The sequence below is a fragment of the Loa loa genome, assembly GCF_000183805.2.
Source record: "Loa loa unplaced genomic scaffold supercont3.287, whole genome shotgun sequence".
Lineage (NCBI taxonomy): Eukaryota > Metazoa > Nematoda > Chromadorea > Rhabditida > Onchocercidae > Loa > Loa loa.
The window spans coordinates 1-18752 of record NW_018108467.1 but is presented as its reverse complement, the minus strand read 5'-3'; the positions used below and the strand labels follow the sequence as shown (position 1 = coordinate 18752).

At 34.3% G+C, this 18752-nt stretch overlaps 4 protein-coding genes across 4 annotated transcripts; 2 read left to right on the top strand and 2 right to left on the bottom strand.

Annotated features, from left to right (window-relative positions):
* Window positions 1-1042: 1042 nt before the first annotated feature.
* On the top strand, window positions 1043-8207 carry LOAG_03028 (TK protein kinase; the record flags this gene model as incomplete). Its single annotated transcript, XM_020446196.1, has 16 exons — window positions 1043-1248; window positions 2244-2398; window positions 2494-2595; window positions 3108-3202; window positions 4077-4172; window positions 4329-4433; window positions 4659-4799; window positions 5121-5231; window positions 5390-5569; window positions 5886-5966; window positions 6129-6209; window positions 6767-6883; window positions 7058-7215; window positions 7361-7447; window positions 7530-7681; window positions 7898-8207. The coding sequence occupies 16 exons, from the start codon at window positions 1043-1045 to the stop codon at window positions 8104-8106; spliced, it is 2076 nt and encodes a 691-aa protein (XP_020303431.1). The 3' UTR covers window positions 8107-8207.
* Window positions 8208-8216: 9 nt separating this feature from the next.
* LOAG_03027 (coiled-coil domain-containing protein 25) lies at window positions 8217-10150 on the bottom strand. The gene is made up of 5 exons (XM_020446195.1): window positions 10053-10150; window positions 9683-9855; window positions 9427-9540; window positions 9015-9134; window positions 8217-8636 (listed from the first exon to the last, which is right to left on the bottom strand). Exons 2-5 carry the CDS (start codon window positions 9737-9739, stop codon window positions 8484-8486), a joined length of 444 nt encoding a protein of 147 aa, XP_020303430.1. The 5' UTR covers window positions 9740-9855; window positions 10053-10150; the 3' UTR covers window positions 8217-8483.
* A 4879-nt stretch (window positions 10151-15029) lies between these two features.
* Window positions 15030-16694, bottom strand: LOAG_03026 (hypothetical protein; the record flags this gene model as incomplete). The annotated part of the gene is made up of 5 exons (XM_003138563.1): window positions 15030-15111; window positions 15187-15292; window positions 15882-16021; window positions 16420-16523; window positions 16644-16694. The coding sequence occupies 5 exons, from the start codon at window positions 16692-16694 to the stop codon at window positions 15030-15032; spliced, it is 483 nt and encodes a 160-aa protein (XP_003138611.1).
* Window positions 16695-18298: 1604 nt separating this feature from the next.
* On the top strand, window positions 18299-18672 carry LOAG_18389 (hypothetical protein; the record flags this gene model as incomplete). The annotated part of the gene is made up of 1 exon (XM_020451049.1): window positions 18299-18672. A coding segment is annotated over one exon (372 nt), but the record flags the coding sequence as incomplete, so codon positions are not given.
* Between the last annotated feature and the right edge of the window lie 80 nt (window positions 18673-18752).

The window sequence follows — 18752 nt, the reverse complement described above, 5'->3', positions numbered from 1 at the left end:
GATTCTGTACCTTTTTATCGTGACTTCCAGAGATTTTCGGTGCTTTTTTAAAATCAAGGCTTCAGTTTTTTTTTTTACTTACTGAAATTAGCTTGCTTATGTAAACTTTTACAAATAAATCTCTGCAGATTGTTTCGTATCAATGCATTGCATTTCCACAAGTCCAAAGAAGACGTTCAGTTGCAGTGTTAAGCTGATAGATGGATGATAGAATATTTTGATAATGATAGAAATTGTAGGATGAAGTCTAACTATAAGAATGACAAAAGACTAGTTAACAAATATTAAGTGGATGACGAGAAGGATAAATGATAGTTAATAATGGAATTAGTAAAAGTCTACCGCAGACAGAATTTTTTAATTTCCAACCAATTATGCGGAAGTATTTGTGGATGCTAAATTCGTTTAAATTATCAACACACGACTTGTTATACCCTGCGAAATAGCTAAAATAGCTTAGTAAAGTGTGTTATCATAAGCAAGTGTTTTTCTGTGCTCAATTATCCCGAATAAACGTGCAAAGATCAGATTATATCAAATTTCTTAATGAAGATGTAATAGAACTCACTCAGAATATTAACATTACCAAAATATTAAGTGTTTCATTAAGTAAAATAAGCAAAATTCTTCAGAGTATGTCATAGAGATGCAAATTTTTCGTAGTGTTTATTGAGTATTAAAGTACGGAAATAAATTTTGCGATGTTTAAATTTAGTCAAAGATATTATTTGTCAACGTGCTGTTCGTGAAGTCAAATGCTAGTTAATCTGTGCATTCTTTTGGTATCGTTTAGTTGACATTGAATTCTAGAGAGTTTCTTTGGGAAAAGGATTTAGTTATTTCTATTTTTATTTAATTTAGGCGCAAAAGGGTTTACATAGTTAAGTCAAAAAGAAAAATATTTTCGAGTTGGTATATATTGCTTATAAAGCAATGGTATTTTAATTTATCGTAGTCGTGGCCATTAGTATATCATAATTTCTATACAGGAAATAAGAAACAAACGATCGAAAACCCATCTAATCACGTTTTTTGTTAAGTGATGTCCAATACGGGTGAATACTTCCTTGCCCATGATGATACTTTTCTGCTTCCATCAAACGCTATTTACCGTATCAATGATAAATTAGACGGTGCATCCGATCTTTCATCAATATACTCTAACGAGCCTGAATCCGCAATTGGTGATGGACATGATGCGGATGAAATATATATGGATAGTGCTGAATTCGCACAAAGACTTTATAAGTTCGTCACAATCTGAATATTGATTTCCTACAATTTTTAAAAACAACATGATTTTCCAGTAAATAAATGGAAAAAAAATTCATTTTTACAATAAAAAGCGAAACAGACACAACTGTGCTTTGATTTTTTTTACTTTTCGGCTTATTATTTGCAAAATTGTTACTAATTTTGAATCGCAGAAAAGATTTTAACAAAGGTTGCAATTCATTAACCTTATTTAGCAGAGCAATTATAGATTTGGCTTAGATATAAATGGTCTTCCGTTACGAGACGATCTGCTCTTCAAAACATTCGACAAAGCCGCGAATTTTAACTTAAACATACAAAAACTTTCTTGGTGGCAAAAATTCAGAGGAATCAAAGCAAACCCAATTCAGGCAAGTATTTTTTTCTAGCCAATCTCGTGTTATAAATGCAAGTTCGTTGTGTCATTTACAAACCTTCAGAAAATATCTAGAGAAGTCATAAATATCTTGCAAATTTAACTGAAATAGAATCTGGGGAAATGGGATTCAGAGATACTATGCAGATTCTCTTTGTTTAAAGTCTGAAAGCCTTGAACAAACTAATCAACAATCAGTTTTTTCAAGTATGCAGTTTCTGTTATGATAGTATGATAGTCAATACAACTATGAAAATACTCCAACTTATTGTTTTCCCGCTTGCTAACAGATATTATCTTAGGTACCACACATCGCTCTTTGGGATTATTTCGGGGGCACATCATGTTTGGATATCAACTGTATAGCGGGAGATCAAATTAATGTGCTTTGCGAAGAATTTCAGTGATTTTCGAATACATTCTCTCTCCTTATATATTTTCTATAAATAATAGGAATGGACACCCATAGGGTGGCGGTCAAAAAACTGTTACATTCTCAAGAGTATAACTTCTGAAAAAGTGTAAAAGCTAAATCGACTCTCAAGCGTAGAACGGTATTTTGCACGTAATTTACACTAAGTGACAATAAATGACCAAAATATGAAGCATTTAGAGTTCGTGAAATTGATAGCATAACATCAGATGGTCGAACATTTTTACGACTCCCAATGCAATGGTCATTGGGTCAGTGGATTGGAAATCGATCGTTTCGGTCGAACATCGGGTTGATACCATCTTGTTGGCTTATCAAGAAAAGTTTCTATGATGGTAAAATTCATATTTCATAATTATCACCACTGCTTATTCAAGTTTAACTACTTAAAACTCCTTCTTTGTTTGAATAAATTTTTAATCTATTCCAGCAAACAAAAGACTGTTTGCTCATCCAACATGGTTTTTGGGAATCTCTGATCTTAACACTGCTTATGACTATCTCATGGAAGACCATAGTTCTTATAGACCAGGTAAAAAAGTCTTTTGAATGATTGTCGTCAACTCTGATCTTGATTTCTAAAATAATATATCAGAGGAAAAGAATCTAGTCAGTTGAAAACATGAAACATTTTTTCCTAACTTTTGAAATTTGTACGAAAAAGCGAATGGAAAAAAATACGTTTGTACAAAATTTGTGCGAAACTTTTTTTTAAGGATTATTTGTCATCTTCTCACCAATTTGGCTCAATATCGATGCTCGAGATCACCGGCCTTATATCATCCTTGTTATGTGCTGCAAAAGCAACAAAATCTTGAATGAAATGATAAAAGCTTATACGAATCAAATTATCAGTTAAAAATATAACAAAATACACATAAACTAATTTTAAGGACGAGAACTAGAGCATTGAAGTACTTATTATGATGAAAAGACTTGATATCACTATTTTCTGCATAGATTGACATCTAACAGTTATTTTGAGGATGCTAATTAAGAACAATTATTTGATTGGATTTCAACCTGAAAATAACAACATTACAGCAGCAAAAGGAGCTCTGAATGACTTGAGTATGCGTTTGACTTCCGTTCTTCATTTGTCTACTGTCGATGATGAGGCACAAACCGGTTTACAAAAGGTTAACCTACTACCTTAGAACAGAGAAAAGCTTACATATACTGCAAACATCCTAGTTCTTCGTATTTTTAACCAACAGATCTTTCTAATCTTTCCTTTTGTTTTCGTTTTTTGACGTAATACTGCTATGTGAATTTTATATATGAATAAGGCTTAAATAATTCTAAGGCTTTAAGGCTTAAATAATTTTCTTTTTTTATGATACATTTCACTGATCTCATATGATACTAAAGTGAATAAAACAGAAAGGGGAGAGGTGTAAGATAATGGATCAGTCTGTGGGGAAAATTGCTGAATTTAAGATCGTGGAAACATTTTCATCTTTTTACCATTCACTTTTTTAACTAAGCCTAATCTACTGAAAACTTCACTTCTTCCCCGATTTCACCCTCCTAATCTACTGAAAACTTCACTTCTTCCCCGATTTCACCCTCAAATCAGTTTCCAGATCTATTAGCACCAAACAATTGCATCAAAGATATGAGATTTATTTTTGACGGACATTATTTAATCTGCAGATCTTGGAATAGAGCAGCTATAATTGTTTTAATTTAGCCTTTCTCAGTTATCGTCAAATGAAATTTATGACTATTTCAAAGAGATTCTGGCAAATGTCATTATGACCTCGCGAAAAGCACCAATGACTTATTGAGTTCTACAAATTAAAGCTTGCTTGCTTATTGCCCTAAATTTATTTCGTGCTAAAGTGTAATTTGGTGTGAAATGATTTGGGACATGGAATAGTTTGGCTTACAAAAGATAATGAGTCATTTAGTGATCATCAGCACATGAAAGGTGTAATAACGAGTCATAATTATCCATTTCAAAAAGGAACAAAGTTTTATTCAAAGCAAAAGGTCCATTTTTTTTTTCAGAAAAATAATTCAAAGAAGGATGCATCAACATCAGTAGGACTTGCAGATGTATCAGCACCACCTAGTCATCAAGAAGTGTCCAAGGTGTTGTACAGCGTATTTACCTGCTAACCTGTTAGTTTAGTCATTCATTTAACTAACAACAACCCTTTGGAGGTTGATTTTGTTAAGAGATATAGTTTTCAATTGATTCTGAAATTCTTAAAACAAAACGTAATTATTTCGCATCGCCTAATAAAATGAAAGTTACAGAAAGTAATTGAACAAGAGTATAAAGATGAGAATAAGTTCAGCCCCGAAAAAGAGGATATCGATCCAGAGCATATCGAACATACTTCATTACCATTCTACATCAAGGCATCGAGTCTTAAGTCTAATTTAAGAATGCCGAGAAATTTTCCCGAAAAATACTTGATTAATGCATATTACTTTAGCAAATAGCACAGCGTATTTATTTATACATATGTGTTTCAAACAGAGTTCGCAATGCACAGATGAATTATAAGAACAATTAAAACAAGTGATTGATTAATTAAATAGCCGAATAAATTCCTGAAGTTTAACTAAATTAATGTCATTTAGACGTATACAATCCGTCGTAGTCGAATTGGACGTTACTTATTGTTTAATCGACAATTCTCAACACTCTACGACTTAGTCTATTACTATGCAAATTACCAATCACCAATTCCACACAAACTCAGTTATGGACCTACCAAAAAAGTTAGCAATAATGAATAAGTGTTGAATTTCATCTGCATCAAGCATTGCATTATAAATGAATTGCATTGGAAGGCGCAATTATTAACTGTCGAGATTGAGTATCTTTATTTGAATATCGAATTCTGTGTTAAGAATTTGAACGCTTGAAAACGTAAAATCGTAGACGGTTAAGGCTTCAGCAACTTAAAACTAGAATTATGCTCATGATTGACTGTTTATAAGTTTAGGTATTTAAACTTATCACAGGCTTTCGCCATTTTTCTACAGTGAAAAATAAATTCAGAACGTATTTTTACTCTCCAAAATATCGTTTTTCTTCAGCAGCAAGTTGTTCATTTCCACAGTGTCCCACCACCATTCACTTCACCAACTCGCGACATTTATGCAGTGACGATGAAAAGTGAACAATGGGCAGCGCGACATTTTGATCAGGTATTGTCACCGGCACAGAGTTAGACAAAAGTTTAATTCGTTCCAATGAAAAATTTCTAAAATAATAGCCAAATATACTGATTTCTTGGATGTTTGGTAAAATAATGCTATCAAATTAACATTAATGTTTGATTACGGGTCAATTCGAGTCATTTCAGACAACAGAACCGGCACTCCTGTCGCAAACATTTTCGCTTATTTCCCGTTCTATTTTCGACCCTTACAAAAAGTCACATATGGAATTTGCTCACTCTATACAACTTAGTAATGATGTTATCGAAGAAGCTCGAACTTACATAAAGCGTTCTATGTCAAGGAGAAATGCGAAATCCCCTAAGGTCTCCCAACTTCCCTACCAATAATCAAACTTTCCAACTTATTTCTTTAAACTGTTAGCATTTTCTCTCCGGAAATAATTTTCAGGACGATGAAGCTGGAGAAGTGGGAGGTAGAAGGGTAGCACCTACTATGTACTCCTTTTCTTTTTTTTATAGCAGTTTCATGTTTTTAAATTTCTCACTGCTCAATCACATGATAACGAAAGGTATTGGAAAACTCCTATGATCACATGCTTCAATATTATTATACCTTCATGTTACTGAACATAATGCACCATTCTTCTTTTCATAATATTCAGAAAAAAAATTTCTTCAGGACTCAACTCCCGATGCTGGACCGACTGATGACTCAGTATTAAAGGCAGATACTGCCATCGAAATCGATATTTCAAATTTGGTCTACATCTTATGGCGTCATTCTATTGAGCTACCTAGAAATATTCCCCATTTTGCATGATAAAACAGTTTTTCAAATATAATGACTTTTTCTCGCAATATTAATTGAAAACTTTGGAAAATTTAACATAATTTTACAAAATTTTCAATTCCTGAATTATAGAAATATTCTCCAGAAGACATGCTTGGATCCGGAGCATTCGGTGCAGTATATCGTGGAAAGCTAGAGACAGTAGATGGTGAGGTAATGCGTTATTTTCAAAGCCAGCATTAAATTTAGAGACGATCAATATCACGGGATACAGCATAATAAAAATCGGAAAAATCCTTTTTTTGCCAATAAGATAATGTTTCAGTACTACAATTTAAGTCAAATTCAGAGAATGATTTGAGTTTACAGTTCAGCAGAGACTTCGTTTTTTAACTTTTTCAGCACTTGATTATTTTTTTAGCACTTAACACATTTTTACTAACAGGGGAAATAAATACTCCTAGGTAAATGTCGCTATTAAAAAATTGAAAATAACTACACCGGAGGCGGATCATCGACAACCATGGATTTCTGAAATGGAAATTTTGCAGGCAATTTATTAGAAATTTGAAATTCAGAAAACCAAACTCCCGGGAACTTATTAAAGCCATAAAAGACATTTTAGTCTGAAAACTATGCATGGAATAAAGATTTAAATTTAATAATTTATTGATGAAGAGAAAACAAAAGACTCTCAAAGATATTGAAAGGAAATAGAATGGAGAGGAGGACCATCTATCGTTACCAAACTGAAAGGTAAGAAATTTCAGGTAATAAGCCATCCAAATGTGACGAAATTCTACGGCTTTTGTTATAATAAAACGAAGGAGTATGCAATGCTCACATTCGAACTTATGGACGTCGGATCGTTGGCTGACTTCATGAAGGTATTACTTTGCAGTTCTGAGTCTGTAGGAAATATATAAATTTCGCTATTAGCCATACAGGTTTGTTCACGTAATAAATTATATGCGGAATATACCAATTTACAGTCTTGATTCCGGAGAATCAATGAAATTAATAAGACTTAATTTCGAAGAATTAATAAGAATATATGCTAGATACATGAATATAATATATCGGCAAATGAACACATTGATTTCCTCACGCAAATAGCGCGCGGTATGGCACATCTTCATTCACTGGATCCTCCAATTGTGCACGGAGATCTCGCTGCGCGTAACGTTCTAATTTGTCATCACCCGACAGATGAAACAAGGTATGCTAGTAGTATTTTTATCGTACAACTCTGGTCTACTTCATAGCTGCGCCCTAGTGACGGTTATTTCTAATAATAGGTCTTACAAGTTACGAGCACTGCATACATCTCTATCTTACTGAAGTGAAAATCCTGGATTTTACAGATATGTGCTAAAAGTAAGTGACTTTGGTCTATCAAAAACAACTCGTCATGAAGTACATTTCCTTCCCGACGACCCGCAAAAAATACCGTAAGTTGCGCAGCAATTTACGAAATATCTAATACATTCACAGACGAATTTGTGATTACGCCTGGGTTGTACTTCATTGCAGTTTCAAATGGTCACCACCGGAAGTGTTACATCGCCGGGAGTTAAGCACCAAAACAGATGTGTGGGCATATGCAATACTCGCTACCGAAATTTACGGTGTCATTGATCCATATGGGATGTTGCCAAACGAAAAAGTGTTACCTTTCCTGAAAGGTGCCGATTTCGAGACTAGTACATCGATAACTGTAGAACTTTGGAATAATGTACTCCACTGAACCGTGAACTGGAGCCAAACCTCCAACTCTAATAATTGCGGTAACTTTGGCTGCGACAATTCGGACTCGTTATTATTCGGTGAACTCCATCTACTTCCCTTTTTCTTTTTTCCATCAAGCAAAGCTTGATTTCTCATCATTGAAAAAACTTTAGACGATCATCGGATGGAGAAACCATCGGCTATGCCTTATTACATCTACAACATTGTCTTACAGTGTTGGCGAAAACAACCTGTAGATCGACCAACTTTTAACGAAATCGTTCGTGATTTAATGCCATATTACATAGAATATGAAAGTAGTCACATCATCCTGTTAACGTCCAGGATAGTCGCAGAGTCCATAGCGAACAGAAAAAATTAAGAAATAGGAGGAAGTTTCGTTACTGCTTTTATCTCAAAGTGATACATCGTGAAAATCTGCCTGTAGTTGATGATATGTTAAAGGGACGGGAAACTTTTAAAATTTAACAATTTCTGCAATAACAATTTCTACAAAGCCACCGACCAAATGGACAGAAAACCCAGCATAAAAAAGTATCAGGAAGATTGGTTGGGTTCGTACACCACATAACATTCGATGGAATAACCACTTTTTAGTATTATCGACTGGTAAAAAAGAAGTCCAAGTATACTCCAAAAAAGTGAAAAGTCAGCATAAATTAATAATAGCCAGAATCAATCAGCCATGAAAGACAACAAAACAGGTCATCAAATGTTCACATAAAAGTCATCAAATGTTCACATAAAATCATCGGAATCATTACCACCATCATGATTCGAATGCATCTTTTCCTCAATGAAAACACTATCATAGGAACGCATTTGACGCTCTTTTTCTCTTCTTTCCATTTCTGCTTTTTCAACTTCTTTGAGTTCGCGTTGCTTTTGTTTCTTGAAGGAATTCAAAAAATCATGGACTCAAATGACCATAACGAAACAAATAGTTCATATATAATAGATACATCATTCAAATCGATACATCACTCAAAATATCGTCTTTGATGCTCCTACGAAATGTTATTTCTGTACCCAAGAGAGGCTTTACATTTCGCTTAACACTAGCAGTTAATTCAGCATATTTCTGCTAAATATTGTCGTGATTTTTGATTAACCAGATCTAACCGAAAGAGATGTACAAGAATTTAAATTTGATCTTTATGACCTTATAATGACTATTTCGACCAAAAGGATTTTAGGATTTCGGATTTTTGATGCTGATTATGAAAGTCTACTAAACGCTTGTACTTATAATGCAAATAAGTATATTACCTTAATTTGACGTTCCTTTGCATCTCTCTCTTCTTTTTCAACTCGATAATCAATATCCACACGTACTTCAGTCTTGTTTAATCTGTTAACAATATCATTAATGCGCTTCGCAACATGGATCTAAAATTATAAAAAACAATCGAACAGAAACGTGAGTAATTAGCATATATATAATAATATATAATTAGCAAATAATTAGCACTGGGAAACACAAATATTCAGTCAGATCTAGAAGCAGTACCAATGGATTTCTAAATTCCATTCATTAATTTCACGAATAATTTACCAACAAACGGGTTGAAAATCTAAATACTGATATCGAAATTTCTTACTGAGCTGTTATCTCAGCAACACAAGAGATATGCATGTAGTCTAACAGAACTAGCATTTCATTTTCTGCAGAAGAAATCACCTTCTTCACTTTTTTTTCATCCTTAAAGCCAATTTGTCCAACATCCATACTACCTGTTTTCTTCAAATTATCCCAAGGAGTATAAACTACATCGATATTGTTCATTTTGTTGCCCTTAAAAGAAATAAAGTTTGCCCAATATTTACAATTCTCGTGTATCTTAGTTTAAAATTTAAAACACTTTCCAGCCAAGTTTTTTATTCAGAAAATAGTGTTGGGACGGCATCACATCTTCGGCTTTTCAATAAATGAAGACCTGGATGCTATTAGCCTTTACCAACTGAGCGCAATCTTCAACTAAAGCTTCTGGCATATCGTTGATTGTTTGTCCTGACGGTAGACGCGCATACACATGTGCGGATGATACTTTATCAACATGAAACCAAACATCTTCGGGCCAACCCCATCTGAAGGTGACTCCATAAATTTCTGCAATTCTTTGATACATTGGAAATTGCAAATTTCAAGTTTTCTATCCCGTTTTATACAAGCTAGGCGTAAGGAAATTATTCCCGCTTGACCGTTATTCTCTAACCTCTCAACACCTGTATTCAATATTATAAACAAAATAAAGAAGCAATCTGCATAAAGCTTCCAAACACAACGATGTTTCAACAAATCTTTACCTTATCAAATTTTCATTTTCAAATTTGTCAACACCCATATATAACATCACTGGTGGATCGGTTACATTTGATGTGAATCTGATCACCATAACCTGCAAATGTATATGATGATAACGATTCAGGCAACCCAATTACAAAAAATATTTTACCGCTCCTATTTGTTAACAAATTAACTATACCGTTAATATCCCCAGCATTGCATATGATCACAGCTTATTTTTCATTGGGTTGATTTCTTTAAATTATTTTATATAAAGCAATTTATATAAGTATAAATAAACATAGGTGTAAACAAATATATATATAAATCAGCATATAAGTGCAATTATAAAGTGTTTTGCATAAATACAAGTATACATACTCCATACAAAATAATCTAAGGAAAATGAACCAAAGAAAAAGTACAAACGCAATGGGAATACCAGCAGTTTAACCAACTTGCTAATAACTTGAAGCATTATACGCTGTTACTCTATTCCGATCGCCTTGCTGCCTCTGACTTATGTTTTTATATGATTATTTCAACCCATATTTTCAGTTGTTGGGGAATATTCAAAGTTCACCCATCCTTAATGCGATTTAAATGACTTATTCATGAGTCGTTAGTCCAACTCAACCTAATCTTTTATTAGAAAACTTTACCCATTCTGACAAAAACTATCCCGCCTGACAAAACTGGTTGATAGTCTTTTCCTTATGAACTCTTCCAACTTCCCACTAAACTAATTGGAAAAACAATGATTAGAGATGGAGTATGAAGCAATAACTATGCATACAAATGCATCAGCACTAGTATCACAGCCAAAATTCCCACTAAAGCTATCTGCCTACACAGATTATACACTCAACTAGAAAGCACGCAATATGACGATCCATCTCAAATTTTTTCTAAGTATTACATTATTTAATTCAATCTTTTTCGTTTTTAATTCGATCCACTGATCGAATTAAAGTGGTAAGTACCCTGAAAAGGAGGCTCAAAAGTCAGCCTTCAGCAGGAAATTTTTCATGTAAGAATATTAGACGACAAAAATAGATTTATGAAAAAGTAAACAGCCGAAGATTAAACATGAATAAACGCAAAATGCATTTAAGGTTTCCACATTGATTATGTTGGATACCATCCTATATATTAAAAGAATATCATGAAACTGAATAATAAGGAAGCCCGTGCGTAAAATTGATAAAAAAATACAGCTCTATGATACAAGCGTAAACTATTTCCCCTGAGATGTTCGAAAGCACTACATTTCCAACCTGACAGGTTTAAAGGCTGCGCAGGAACAGAAAAAATACACCAGTATTATGGAGTTGATATTTTCGAATTCTTGGGAAAGACGGGAGTGGTTCTGCTAAGTCCCATTTTTTGCGAACGAAATCAAAGAGTTAATATAGCAGTGAAAGAAGCGATGCGAAATCGAAAGGAAACTCAACCAACGAATACAATGATAACTAAGTTACCCATTTAGAAAAACAAATAGCTGTAGTTTATAGTAAAAAATTTGGTACAGAGCGTCTACCACGTAATATCTTTTGATCTCGTAATTTCCGTTAATCCATGTAATACAACATTAACTAAGCTCTCCAAGAACTTTTGAAGGAGATAACAACCAACAGTATTTGAAAAGAGTTTAAATTTGATGGAAATAGAAAATACAAATGATAAGGGACCGGATTAAGAAAATACACCAATACAAGTGAAAAAAAAGAAAAGGCAAAAAAATTAATTTTCCTAGGACAATTTGAAACTCTAACAAAAATTGGTTAAAAAAATTATAAGGCATAAATCTCAGAAATTCATCTCATAATTAATGTTCAGAAATAAAAAACAATACCAATATTAATGACAATAGTACAGTAATCTACGTATAAAGACTAAGCTACTCGTTTTAGAATACCATTTCTTGATTTGTACGCAGCGGCGATATTTACAAATGCGACCAGCAACTAATGGTAGTAAAACAAGCAGGCTGGAATACGAGCCGATTAAAGTCAAATCGTTTAGTACTTAAATCGCTTAAAATGGATACTGAACCACAGTTCTGACCACCCGTCTCAACCATGAACTAAGGTCAACCTCGATATTAACAAAAATTCGAAAAAACGACTTTTTTGTACAAAAAAATTTTGTGTAATCTCTACGGTACAATGTTAGCAGCTCGAAGATAAATTTAAAATATCAAGAAAGCTCTGAAGAATTTAAAATAGCAACTTGAAGTGATTATCATTATAAATTCTCCACGCGCATCCTCAGCATAAAACCGAAAGAATCCAGGAGAAAAACTATCATATCCAAAGATACAATGATATTCAGATAATGTTTTATAAGTCTGGGTAATTGAAGAAATATTATGAAATATAGAACAAGACAACAAAAAGTAAACATGACCAAATAATTAAAAAACACAAATAATAGATATTTTCTATAACTTGGATCTCTCGCTTTAATTCATTGCCTAATAATGACAAAAAATGACAAAGAGAATAGTTCCTTTCAGAGTATAAAAATAATTTTGCTAATAGTTTTTTCTGGCAAAAAAAAAAAACTTCATAGAAATTTAAACTTTTTTGAACATCTGCAAAAACTTAATCAAAAGTTATGAAATTAGCTGGTAGTCTGAACAATGCATTTTGAGTCGCCGCTTGAATGTTTATATCATTTCGTAGTATCAGTTTCGTTTTTCCATATGTAACATATATTCGACCTGGAAATCAGTAAAGATTTAGTAAAAAAAGGCGAAATCCGAAATCCATGAAACTTACGAGCTGGCGGATGATACATCTCGATATACGGCTCTTTCGAATTAATAAATGCATAATCCATTTTCATCTAATTTCGTTACTTTACCTGCTTTTTTGTAATAAGCGTCGCGATTCCTTTTGCATCGAATGCTAATACTTCGGCGACAAAACTGTTGCAGAAATGAACTGTATAATTCCAGATAACATTTTTGATCGTACTTCATCTGAATCATGAATATAAAAGAATGTGAGACTCAATCATGTTAAAGATTTTAGAACAATTATATTCTAAAAAAGTAATCCGGCCGATTCAAATTTACAAATTAACATGGACTTTTTTACAAAATTCAAATAACAAGGCCAGGAGATACCATAGTTGACTTTAGGCCCCATTTTCGAATAACAACAGTAGCTTTGCCTTCGTAGTCCAGGATTTTGCAGCCATCGTCATCATCAACATCAACAAGTGTAATTAATCAGTATTACTTCTGCGATCAAATGAACTAGAAAGGCAACTGATCATTAGTTTCAGCAAAATCTGTTGGACTGAAAAATCTTAAAATCCCTAGTTTTTTAAAAATCTAATCTGAACCGAGTTGCTGGCAACAGCTTTCTGCAAGTGGCAACGGCGTTGATGTTCTCAGAGGAACAAATGATGACAATGGGTTCAAACGTGATGAATGTATAGAAATGGTCTTGTTATCAGCAAATGTAAAGATCGACAACACCGTACAAGCCTGCAAAAATCGCTTATTATTCACTTTTATTAGTTAAGCACTTCTTTTTGGTTAACATCTCCAACGATATAAATTTATGAAAGTTTTCAATGGAACGTTTCAATTTTTAAATCACTGCGTACGAGGAAAAAACCAAGAAAAAACTACCTTCAGATTTTTCTACACCAAACAAGTCTGTGCCAAAAGAAAACGACAGATATACTTCTCTGAAATCAAATAAAACGTCTAATCATTACACCATTTATTACGATTCCTTTTCTAACATTTCCTTCCATAGTATTTTGGTCCACATAAAAGTTAGTTGAAATTACATTACCTTCCATAGTACTTATTAAATTTTTACAGGATTTGTGAAAACCTGTGAATGCACCATTTTTCCAAAAACATAGTTTGGGAAAGCCTACCCAGTATTTAGTTTAGTCCTAGGCTGCGAGCCCTTCGGTGTTCAAAAATGATGGCACAATGATTATGTCTTTTTGATGAAAGCTGAGGAGTTAGCGATTGACTCCTTTCTCAACAGGTGAAAAATTTGAACGAAATCGACTGATTGTTAGCAGTATTCGTGACAATGATGCACGGTGTAAAATACCAACTGCTAGCGAGATCCACCACGGTATCAATTTCACGCATCAGTGAGAGCCGAAAAAATATAGAGTATGATAAAAATCCATCCCATTTTTACATTTTTATGGAGTACTAATAACTGCTTATTGAAGAACACCAGATATAAAATGAAAAGTAATTTGCATTAATTCTGCACGCTGACATAAAAATTGCAATGAGATTAATAGTAGCCAAAAAAAGATACCCAATGAATAGTGAAATTTCAGTCTAGGAAAGACGACTAAACACAACATGAAAAATCGGAAGCTTACCTGAACAAATCATCCTCTGCAAGTTTAGTTAACTCATCATGAATTTTGAATGGCTGAAGATATTTCGGCAGGCATTCCATGTAAGTCAAATTATCTGAAGAGACAGCATGCTAAAGTAGCAGGAGTAACTATTTCGGGAAGAAAAAGTCTACTGATAAAACAGGAGGCACCAACTCACCATAAAATGATTTCTGAAATATAAAAACGCGAACTAAAATGTTGTTTTTCTTCCAGTCTATGTTTTCAGATTCCGTACAATTTTTCTTCACAGTGCCAAGAACAACGTTAATAAAAGTGAGGTCAGTAAGATAAAGAACTAAAACTAATTCGATTGAAACCTATAGTAATTTTAATTGGTAGGAAAGAATTTAGCGATTGCAAGTACCACTACTGCGGCCCTCAAACTTTTCGCATTCCAAAAAATCCCTAATCTATGCAGGTATGACAAACTCACTGTTCACTCTCAGCTATAAGTACAGCAACTCAAAATTTGGTAAACGAACATGCTTAGTTTTTCAAATGCACCACACAAATTATTTCGAAATTAGGTTAAAACAACCATTGAATATCAAAGCAGGGGAGCAGAACCATGACAGCAGTTGAAGAATATAGAAACCCAGGGATTATGACATATCGTCGGAAAGCCGTTTGCTGTTACCAAAAGTAGTCATGCTAATGGCCACCGTGAACACCAAAGCTGGGTGGCTGCAGGTTTGAAAAACATGGGAAAATGCAGCATAAATAACAACTTAAATAAAGTATATAATAAGGTATACATACAATTTAGCTGAATTTAGATGTTCTCGTAAACGTTCCCAATTGTGTTCACTTTCAAATAACAACCGCAACTTCGCGAAGATTCCATGTTCTGATGGACCAAAATAAGCTAAAAAGTTTAATTTATAAGTGATTTTTATAAGTGTTTTCAGATAATGGATCTGAAAACTAAAACTTGAAGTTTATTCAGGAAAAACCTATTAAGAAGAATCTAAAAACAGAAACCAAATTTAACCCATTTTCCATGATTTCGCCAAAACGATAAATAGGCTTTGCAAGGCACTCACAATGGAAAATGTTGAGTTCAAATTATTCAAGTTATATAAATGCTGAAGAAACTCTTATTAATAATGTTGCTAATTAACTTTCAGGTGGATAATTAAGAAGGAATCAGTCCACAATCCATAGAAGCATACCTTTGCAAGTCTTATAAAATGTCTGAGAACCTCGGCACGTTTAGCGGCTCTCTCATGTGATAAGATTTCCCGTTGGAATCATATACAAACCGAATTGAACGACAAGTAAATGCAACTTTATCCGGTGCATCCACATACTTACTCTTCTTTGTCCATGCTTCCTTTAACAGTTCCTTAAAAGTATAGCATTAAAACAATCGACTTCCATTTAAATTTGAATGCTAGTGCTAGATAAACAGGTAAAGAAAAAATCGTCAAAATTTCAACACTTTTGGTACATACGACTTAACAAAATGCGAATCATTTGCAAATATAAACCACAGTGGAAGCATTTATCTTGCCTGCGAATTAATTGCTGTGAAGAGCGGATGTCAACGAGAGTGATCTGACTAGCAATATCGTCAGGTCGAACTTTCACCACACTGAACATCATCCTACCATAATTCTTTCGATACAATGGTTATAAGGAAGCTTAATGACAACACTTTTCTCTTTCTCGTGACCTTCATAATAATAGGGAATAGCGTTAAAAAAGGCATTTCACTTCGGACTGTGTCAGTTGTGCAAATAAAATAAACAGTGTATACTCTCTCGATGGAACATTTAAATACAGAATGGTAATACCAAAGAATTTGGAAACAGAAAATATCAAGGTAAAAGAAAAATGAGCTCCACGTCAACAAGTTATGCTGAAAGACGGTATGGTCGGTGAAGAGTACGTCTTTCGGACGATACAATACAGTGGCAAATGTCAGTAACCCTTTGACCTTTACCAGATTCAGTTTTCATCGCATTTTCTAGCCAGAAACATTTCAATTACGTTGTACTCAAGGGAATAATTACACTCCGAAGTGCATCCCGCGACATCTCAGTGAGATATGTCTGCATTATCGCCTTCTCTATTCGCTTCTCCTCGGCTCCCCACTAAAACCTCCCCTCACTGCGTACCTCATCTTACCTAACCTTAGTACCGTGCTACAACTCCCACCACTTCCCAATCCCGAACATGTCCTATTTATTCTTGCTGTCTCAATGCAATATAACCTCAGCACTATTTCCTTGCTCTCTTACTTTCTCCACACTCTTCGTTCCCATTGAATTTCTCATGGGACAGTATAGTTTTAGCATGTGGCCTAAGCCATTGATATGCAAGTTTCACTAAATTGGCCACTGTTCTGAAATGAGTTCTACGGTCCAGCAACAAGTGTTGATAATTAGAATAAAACGGTAAAGGTCAACATCTCCTTCAATGAATCGCAGAGTTGTTTCTGCTCTTTTAGTTGATAGTACCTCGAACATGGGTAATTATACCTTTATTCTGATAATATGATTAATACAGTAATGAACTCAACAATTGCAATGTCAATAAGACATATTCAATGACGATATCAATAAGAACAGAAAGAGAGTAGTGACTCTCGCTATCGTCTATCCAACTGACCTCGTTGAAATACACATGTAAAGTGATTATAGTGCTCAGGACCCTCCGCTTCCTCAAATATCTTAGTACAGTTCTGAGATTAAAAGAATTAGCGCCTTTGTTAGCGCATGTGGAATGGAACTCTTTGTTAAAGCATGTAGGCACAATGGACACACAATTTTAGCTTACATTTTATATTGCACAGTAAATCCACACATACAACATATACCCAGCGATGTCAATCAGTGACAGAAGGTATCGACGATTTCTTTCTGATCATGACAAAGATTTAGAGGGTTAATTCTGCCCCCTTTGTTCTATTTCTTCTTGCCGATTTCTTTAATTTCCTTTGCTTCTTACACTTGGGCAATAAACCTCAAACTTGGATAATTAAACCTTTATTACGACAAATTGGTTCATACAGCAACGAATTCAACAATTACAGTGTCTGTCGTTGAAATCGGAGAAGCAAGTGAATCAATAATTTCCTTGTTTTTGATTTGATACGCTGGATATAATACGTAGCATGTGTGGATATACTTATAATGTAAGCTATAATAGTGTGTCCATAGTATTCATGTGCTGTAACAAAGAGCTTCGTTACACATGTGCTAACAAAGGCACTAATTCTTGTGATCTCAGAACTGTACCAGGATTTTTCCTACTCGAGGAAGCGAGGGGTCCTGAGCACCAAAATCACTTTACCAATGTATTTCAACCAGGTTGGTTGGATGTGTCGCGAATTCCAATTTCGCGAGAGACCAAAGTATAAAAAATTATCTATCCATGCAATCATCACTCATGTCTTAGATCTTTGTTTTAAATCATATTTGTTAAAATATTTGAGCAAAACCACTCCCACTTTTTCCGTATATAAGCTGTAATGAGTGTTGTCCGGAGAGCTTTTTATGACCAGTTTTTCATTACGCTCAAGCAGTTTGGTTGATTCCTTTTTTTCCTTTCGTCATTATCAGCAGTATCGTATCGTTTTTGTGACCCTTTACCCTTTATAAGTAAAGAATTTAACTCTCCTCCTTTATCTACAACGTTACGACACACACACGCACACACACACACACGCACACACACACACACACACACACACACACACACATCATCCACATCAAAGTGGTGTCGCTAATACTCCAAGGGACCTCTAATTCTTCTCCTCGATAACCAACGTGTAAAATCCCCCTGCTTGTTCCAACTATTGACTGACTGCAAATTACTTTAACAGAAATCCACGACACAAAATATTTGGTGCCACGAGCAGGGAACTATGTCCAGCAACATTATTGCGAGCATCCAGCCGGCAAAAGAGAGGTTAGTCAATCTTCTTCTGGAAATAAATTCAGTAGAACTTAAGTCTCCGGAACCAGATGCAACGATAGAGCAACAGGAAATCCTCTATACGATGAGAAATAGAACACTCGAAGACAAACTCCGAAGAATTCAATTGTGTATCAAGACGCTCCAGTCCCTAAGCGATGACTGGCTCAAGTATACACGAACAATCACCTCAATGAAAAAGAAGGAGGAAGAAAAAGCGTTCGAAGTAATCACAGTAGGTGAAACAGGAATATACCAAATATTGCAGCAAGGTAATGAAGCGATAATAACACTAATCATGGATAAAGAGGATGTTGAACAAAAGTTAATACAACTTTCAAAGGAAAAAAGAAAGATGTTGAAGTTTCAAATCTCCCTTTCGACTCCCAATGTCCATCTTCCTC